Source organism: Sipha flava, unplaced genomic scaffold (assembly GCF_003268045.1).
Source record: "Sipha flava isolate LNK unplaced genomic scaffold, YSA_version1 74_pilon_pilon, whole genome shotgun sequence".
NCBI classification, from domain to species: Eukaryota; Metazoa; Arthropoda; class Insecta; order Hemiptera; family Aphididae; genus Sipha; species Sipha flava.
In genome coordinates this window covers 1,414,337-1,422,021 of record NW_020273614.1, presented here as the reverse complement: position 1 = coordinate 1,422,021, position 7,685 = coordinate 1,414,337, and the positions used below count along the sequence as shown (strand labels likewise).

At 28.8% G+C, this 7,685-nt stretch overlaps 2 protein-coding genes across 2 annotated transcripts; one reads left to right on the top strand and one right to left on the bottom strand.

Moving 5' to 3' along the window:
• Positions 1-1,041: 1,041 nt before the first annotated feature.
• Positions 1,042-3,538, bottom strand: LOC112692545 (ER lumen protein-retaining receptor). Its single transcript, XM_025567242.1, has 5 exons — positions 3,021-3,538; positions 1,832-2,021; positions 1,698-1,767; positions 1,376-1,628; positions 1,042-1,302 (listed from the first exon to the last, which is right to left on the bottom strand). Exons 1-5 carry the CDS (start codon positions 3,109-3,111, stop codon positions 1,268-1,270), a joined length of 639 nt encoding a protein of 212 aa, XP_025423027.1. The 5' UTR covers positions 3,112-3,538; the 3' UTR covers positions 1,042-1,267.
• Positions 3,539-3,697: 159 nt separating this feature from the next.
• On the top strand, positions 3,698-6,495 carry LOC112692544 (actin-related protein 10). Its single transcript, XM_025567240.1, has 8 exons — positions 3,698-3,962; positions 4,266-4,442; positions 4,932-5,081; positions 5,142-5,250; positions 5,311-5,563; positions 5,631-5,845; positions 5,909-6,107; positions 6,175-6,495. Exons 2-8 carry the CDS (start codon positions 4,372-4,374, stop codon positions 6,291-6,293), a joined length of 1,116 nt encoding a protein of 371 aa, XP_025423025.1. The 5' UTR covers positions 3,698-3,962; positions 4,266-4,371; the 3' UTR covers positions 6,294-6,495.
• The last annotated feature ends 1,190 nt before the right edge of the window (positions 6,496-7,685 follow it).

Here is a 7,685-nt window from a genome sequence, read left to right as displayed (position 1 = left end):
TTTTTGAACATTATTACGCTACGTGTACGTATAATACCTTCTCATACATGTAACAATTTTCGGAAATCAACTGTGAATCTTCTTTACGAAAGACCAAATAGTTACAACACTTATACATAAGTAATTAAAAGATCGCCAATTGGTTTATATCATTGATTATTATCAATAGTTCATAATAAAATAAATTTATAACATTTTTGCTAAACTAATATTGGTCATCATCTATTTTTATCAAATATTTACACTGGCGATTATAATTAATGATAAATTAATTATGTTTAAAAATTCGTAATTCAATTAACGGAAATAAAAATACTTTAGATTTCAATATAAGAAAAATATAGGACCAAATTTAATCAAGATTAAAAACTAGAAATCTGATTTCATCAATACATTGTTTTTCTATACAGCATACATAAATAAGTAAAATATCTTTAAATTTTACAAATTATATTTGGTGGAAAAAATATATTCTTATGTAATTATTTTAATTATTAAACAAACAGTAAAATCTTAATTACTCAATAGAATAGTTTACCAATAATCTATAAATATTATTAAAATAATTATTTTAAGTTTATTTAGTATGCACAGAAAATATCCAAATATTTGTATTGAATATTTTAAGTTCTACTGTATAAATATTATCTATTAACATCTTTGGAAAAATAACATATTACAAATATTTCAAAATTAATTTTAATAAATTCAATAATTTACATTAACAATTATTAACAGTTTGAGGAAATAAATATAGTTAATAAAACTTTATAATTTTAATAACATTATAATAATAATAAATTAAAAATGGAATTCATTTAGTAAATAAACGAATTATTAACCCATTTCACAGAACGAATAAATTGTTAATACAATTTAATTCCATGAAACACTCAAATAAATAATAAAATGGAAATTTATTTGACCAAGCATGACTAAAAAAAAATATAAATTAGTTAAAAATAAATATATTTACAATATACATATATATTATATTGAAAATATTGTGCTATAAAGAAAAAAACAGAAAAATGACTATCATAATTGATAGTAATTCAGTATAATTATTCCATGTATCTTAGGAATCAAAACAAAATATATTTTATACTCTGATTCATATGATATCCAATAACGCATAGTAATATCCATGGGTGTAAACTATTGATTTATATACAAAAATAAAACTCAAGAAACATGAAAAAATATGTAAAATCATACAATAGTCTGTTTCATAATAACACTGTGGTCTGAGGTCTTTATTTTGCGATTAGACGGGTAATGACAATCGTTTTCCTTTTAACACTAGAACATTTAAAAACAATAATTATAATGTGTAAGTTTTAAATAATTATGAGTGTAAATGTTCACTATGTACCTTTGGTTATATAGAGATAAAAGAAATCGCAGTATAAGATGGTTTGTACAATTCCAGCCATAATTGTAATCCAATCAAGGAAATCCTCAGTGTAATAACGATAGATCCAATTTAATATATAAAGTGCTCTGTATGAGCCTAAAGCAAACAAATAGTGGGAAGTTATAGTTTCTGCTTCGCCTGTTCGAGACACCATAAACAATTGTGGCATGATCGCAACTGCTTCCAAATAAATACTAAATGTCCACAAAATCTAAAATTCAAAATATTTTTTGTAATTTATGTATACTACATAAAAAAATTCTTATATTTCAAAACTTACCTCCATCACAGTGTAAACATGTACAATTATAAATGATAACACCAAGGCTGGTACAATTAAGTACAGGATTCTAAAAATAAAAAAGTTTTTCAAACATAATAAATATAAAAAATAAATTAATATTTCATAAATACCTAAAACTATCATGATTGTGGTCATATGTTGGCTTGAATTTGTAGAACATTAGGTATAATGTTCCATATGAAGCAGTTAGAAACACAATTTTCATAACACTGTTATACACAGATACAAAACTTGTAAACAAATCTAGATATCTTGCAGTATAAACAATTGTAAAAAGTAATTGAGTTTTTCCTGAAATACCTAAAAATAATAAATGTATTCATAGTTATTTTTTTACATTTCTTAAAATATAGAACTATATTTATAATTTATATCATATTTGTTGAAATATAACTGAATGCAGCTAAATGACGCTACATATACAATTGAGTGGTGACGGCATATCTATATGGGGAGATGAAAATATCCATGTTTTTAAAATAAATTAAAATTAAAAGTAATTAAGTTATTCTCAATTTGACTGTACACAACTTAAAAAAAAAAAAATGAACACAGATAATTAAGGGAAAACTGTTAACTTTCATACTTTCAAAATTTGTATTGGGATAGAATTTCATAATACTTAAAAGATTTAAGTAGTTATTTTAAATCAAATGGATTTACCAAACTGGAACAAAAGGTTTGGAATAATTATTAAAACACAAGCATTAAAAATGAAGGTGTGTACCTCGTATAAATATTTCAAAGATTATCATTCTAATTGAATCTAATATTAATGACACTAATTAAATATTTAAATCAAACCGAAAAAAAAAATAAAAACCATTAATCATCTATCTTATATGATATTAAAAAGAAAGAAAAACAATAATTTTAATGTTTAAAGTTTTTAGAATTTAGATTTAATCAAAGGGAAAATAATTAATAATTAAATGCAAACAAAAAGGATATTCTTAGGGTGAACACAAATATTTTGTAAAAAGACTATCGAAGACAACACGCAAAACTCGTTCGTGCCATCCCTCGGGGTCTTACAGACGGTCGGTCATTACTGTCGGTCGATGGCAGCAACAACCGTGGGCCAAGATTGTGATGCCCGGTTGTCGCGGGTGCCGTGGACCCAGGAGAGGAAAAAATGCGAGATAATAACCGACCACATTCTTTACGTTTTCGGATGGGGCGGTTCAATTGGTAAACACGAGTACATTCTTTTATTCAACCACTGCCTGCTAAAAGCGAAAATGGAACACGTCGGCGATCGGTAACGCGTCGCGACCACAAAATTACGAAATTAGTTACCAGCGCAAGACCGGGTTTTCCATATCTTGAACAGCAGCAAAAGGATGGCCAGCAGATGCGACAAGTCGCCGCACAGTCTAAATATGTTCATGTCGTCGTCACGGTCCGAGTTCCACTGCCGCCGCCGATAACGAGTACGTCTGCGCTAGGTCGTGACTGGATAGGTGTCTGTGTGCGCGTGTGCCGTTCGTCAAGACGGCATGAAGGGACCACCGGTGGACGTCTAGGCCTCGAGACGGGTGCCGGATGATGTGACGGTGGACGCCACGTGTGGGGAGGATGAGGGTGGACGGGACTCGAGTGCCGCGGACGGCCTGGGGCGGAAGAAAACAATCGACCGCACGGCCAAGACGATCGGAAACGGAACGGGACGGGGCGCGAGAACACAACGGTTGTACGGCGAACGAATGAACGGGTCGAGATAACGCGGCGGCGGAATGACGTGGCCGGCGCGTAGTTTTTTTTTAATTTTTTTTTTTTCCTCGCCGTAAATAACAGTAAAAAACGGACGGGACACGGGAGAGCGGCTGACGATGTGATAGCTTCACGAGTCGCCCTCACCGCGCCGCGGTTGCTTGCGTGCCGGCACGCGAGACCCATTGTCGCCAACCGAGCGCCACGATTTTGTTGATCCCGTGACCATGGCCACGCTGTTGATCCGCACGCCGTTATCAATACGTACCGCGATAACGTGTTAAAGTGTTGATACACGAACAATTATAATAAAGGTTTACCAAATAATTCAACGAACAACGGAGAACATTATGAAATATTTACACATCGGTCACGAAAATCGTAATTCTTAGGTTTCAGGAACGACGAAATATCAGTATTATATTTTCACGGTTGCGGTGTTAAATATATATCAACATGTATTGTCGGAGAGACCGCGCAAGATAAATTATAACTGGCACATATTATGTTTATGATTACAGTTAACTTGTAAGCTTTCAAACATTATCTTCCGGTTTATTTGATTTGAAGGGGAACGTTATTTTTTGTTTGATATTCGTTATCACGTTGATTTTTTATCAATTTAATTAAAAATAACCGTATCAAATACTTAGATGTCATCAGTGGCATCTGAAAAATAATATAATACGTATCCGAAATCCCCGATCTGTGAAAAATAAATTTATTATTTTTATGTAAATGATCAACGCAAATACATAATTTTTATTGATAAGGAACCACATTGAATTGGTGTGAGTGTGATAAGACCTATTATGTGATTTCATTTGCTAGGATTAAGAGAACTATTCGCTGTGCATTAAACTCTTAATTCAATTTTTGTAAAGTTGCTAAGTTACCATCATTAATAAATACTAGTCTTGTCGTCACTGGCCAAATAATGAAACTCGATTCGGATTTCTTACCCGAAAAACAATGTATTGTTATCGATATTGGCACTAAGTACACAAAGTAAGTGAACTAATTTTATATCCGTTACCTTGTCTTCATACTTATCTTGATGAGTGAAAAAATGTCCATACTGAAATAAATAATAATTAATCTTGTGTAAAATCTGGCTTTGAACATAATATTAATAAATCAATAAAACCTTCACATTGTTATATTGATCTTAACATATTACTTATAAGCAAGTTTGAGAGAATATCTTTCAGCATTACACTTGAATATGAAATATTTCCATCGATAAATTGTTATATTAAATTACACTTGTTTGCATCAAAACATAATATTAAAAAGATTTTTTAATAATGGAATAATAGTGAAGACTTGTTTAAAAAATTTGTGTATAAATAAACAAGTGAATCATAATATTAGATATGTTTACACCATATTAAGATAGTTTTTGGTGGGCCACATTCCTCCAATTTTTACTAGTGACCTGTGCTCAGAAGATCAATTTTGAGATTAAAGATAAATATATTAATTTTATTTTTTTAGATTTGGATTTGCAACTGAACATTCACCTAGATGTATAATACGAACTTGTTGTGAAATTGACGGAATACCTATCCCTGACATATATAAATGTAAAGATGCACAAAATCTTACTTTAGCTCTAACAAATTTCATTCATATATTATTTTACAAGTAATGTATATTTGTCATATTAAGATTAATGTCCATTGTCAAAAATAACTTTATTTCCAGACATGCTCTTATTGCTCCTAAGGATAAAAAAGTAATAATCGTTGAATCATTATTATCACCAACAAAGTTTAAAGAAATACTAGCAAAGGTTTTGTTCATAACATATGAAGTAAGATTTTATAATTTACCAAAATAAAATAGTTTGATTAAAAATAATGTTATTATATAGGTTGCATCTTTGTGTTTTGTACCATCTCATTGTGCTTCCTTATTCACACTTGGTATTTCTACAGCACTGGTATTTGATGTAGGATATAAAGAAGCTATTCTTATACCTGTTTGTGAAGGAGTACCTGTTCTTAGATTGTGGCAAACAATGCCATTGGCTGGAGAAGCTGTGGAGAATATAATTAAAACTCGTATTAATATAGGTCAATTATCTCCAGATGAATCAATAGACAGTATTGCTGAAGATATAAAATGTAATTATATAGCTTACATTTTTTTTTCTTTTTTTTTTTTAAATTAATTGTTTTTATGTTTGTCCAGCAAGAACCTGTTTTGTTACCACTTTGAAACGTAGCAAAATTCTAGAGTCGGGTAACACTGTTGAACCAAAAACTACAAGTGTTGAATATCATATAAACGGAGAGAGATCTATACAAATACCTGGAGATATTAGGGAAACAGCTTATGATGTATTGTTTGAAGAAAACATTGATAATATGTCCATAACTACTATGATACTTGAGGCCATAGTTAATGTTAGTTAATCATATTTTAATCTAAGTATTAGTATTTTATTAATGTAATTATTTTGTCTTCAGAGTAATGTGGATACACGTTTAAAGCTTGCTGAAAATATTGTTCTTATGGGTGGAACAGTAATGGCTAAAGGTTTTATGGCAAGATTAAAAGAAGAATTATTAGAAAAGCTGAAATCACCCAATTATAAAAATTTAAAAATTAAAAATTTCAAGTTTCACATACCACCTGCTTCTGAAAATTATATTGCATGGCTTGGAGGTACATATTTGATAGTTGTTCTCTTATTTTATAATAAATTAACTTGTTTTTATTCTTTTTTTTAAAGGATCAATATTTGGTTGTACAAATAATTTAAACATACTTTCACAAACCAGAGAAAATTATATTAATGAAAGCTATGTTCCAGACTGGCCTACAACTTTAACAAGGCAAATGATAGAATAAGAAATATTATTTTATTTTTCTATACTTGTATATTAAATATATTTGTTCTATTAACATGTACGCAGTGTAAGGCTACATTTTTAAATGCCAAGCTACAAAGCCATTTGCCTAGCAGCATCAACTATTGAGTTAAAAAGTGAAAAATATCATTCATATTTTGATGTAAAAATAATACTTCAAATTTTATATTTGTTTTTTTGTACAGATTAATATAAAACTTTATAAGAATATTTATATTTTATATTTTATACGTTGTACTAAATCTAATTATTAATAATTAATTAACACATTTTTGACTCATATACAAATGAATATATTTATACTTGGCCATTGGTAAAATAATTTTCTCTTAGGATTAATATATTATAAACATTTATTATTTTGATTATAAATGTACATAATTAGTTATTTTTATTGCTCATAATACATTTAATTTATAAACTTAAATTAATTCTCTTTGTATGCTTAATAATGCTAAATTTTAAAAACAGTTTTGTGACATTGTTGAATGTAGTCATTTTTATTCCCGCAGCATAGAAGAGAATGCTTTTTTACAAATAGCACTGCTAATAGGAATTGTATAAGTTATGTTCAACAATTTATATAAGTTTGGAAAGGTGTTGGATGATACAATTTCAGCCATTTCCAAATGAATCTACATTTGATTATTGATAGATTGTTTTTTTAAGACTTTGTGCAACCATCATTTCTGCTTTTAATTTTTACTTGAATTATAAAATGTTGAGTAATCGAAAAAAAAATTGTATCACGAAGATTTAATTATATTACACTAATGACTGTAAGCATATACAAAGACATTTGTTATTTTTCTACTATATGACTAAAGACAGCACTAACGAGTTATCGGTTAATTATCTATTAATCAATGTGTTATAAAAACTAATGAGTTTGATGGAAACTCATGGGTATCCATATTGCATTAATGTTGAGTCTACACTTATCCTGATCCCTATCTTTTTTTCTTTTAAAACACTATTTAAAGCATCCCGTTGATGATGGGATACTTTGAATTATGTTGTTTTTTTCGTGTTATGTACCTCAGCCATATTAGTGAAAAGGTAAAAATTAAAAGGGGCTTCCCAACTCCTGGAAGAAATTTGATTTAGGTAGATGAAAAAAAAAATTAATGAATTACTACTTGAAACAAAATTAGATAGATCAATTTGAATTGAATTATATTATACAATGATGAACAAGATTTATTAAGAGTTAATTAGTATCAGTTAATTTTAATCATACAATTCAAGAGTTATAAGATATTATATGTAAATTAAATGAATTTTATTTTTATATCATTAAATATAAAGGGTATACAAAATTAAAAAAAAAAATTAGTAGTTACCCAGATCGTGAAGGACACTTTCTTGAAGT

What these genes read in the sequence shown, in the direction of transcription:
- LOC112692545 (XM_025567242.1), bottom strand. Translation starts at nt 3,111, where the DNA reads ATGAACATATTTAGACTGTGCGGCGACTTGTCGCATCTGCTGGCCATC. An exon ending in GAAAACCCGGTCTTGCGCTG is followed by an intron (nt 2,022 to 3,020) that starts GTAACTAATTTC and finishes TATTATTTTTAG; the next exon opens with GTATTTCAGGAAAAACTCAA. An exon ending in CACAATCATGATAGTTTTAG is followed by an intron (nt 1,768 to 1,831) that starts GTATTTATGAAA and finishes TTTTATTTTTAG; the next exon opens with AATCCTGTACTTAATTGTAC.
- LOC112692544 (XM_025567240.1), top strand. Translation starts at nt 4,372, where the DNA reads ATGAAACTCGATTCGGATTTCTTACCCGAAAAACAATGTATTGTTATC. An exon ending in TTTTGTTCATAACATATGAA is followed by an intron (nt 5,251 to 5,310) that starts GTAAGATTTTAT and finishes GTTATTATATAG; the next exon opens with GTTGCATCTTTGTGTTTTGT. An exon ending in TACTTGAGGCCATAGTTAAT is followed by an intron (nt 5,846 to 5,908) that starts GTTAGTTAATCA and finishes TTTTGTCTTCAG; the next exon opens with AGTAATGTGGATACACGTTT.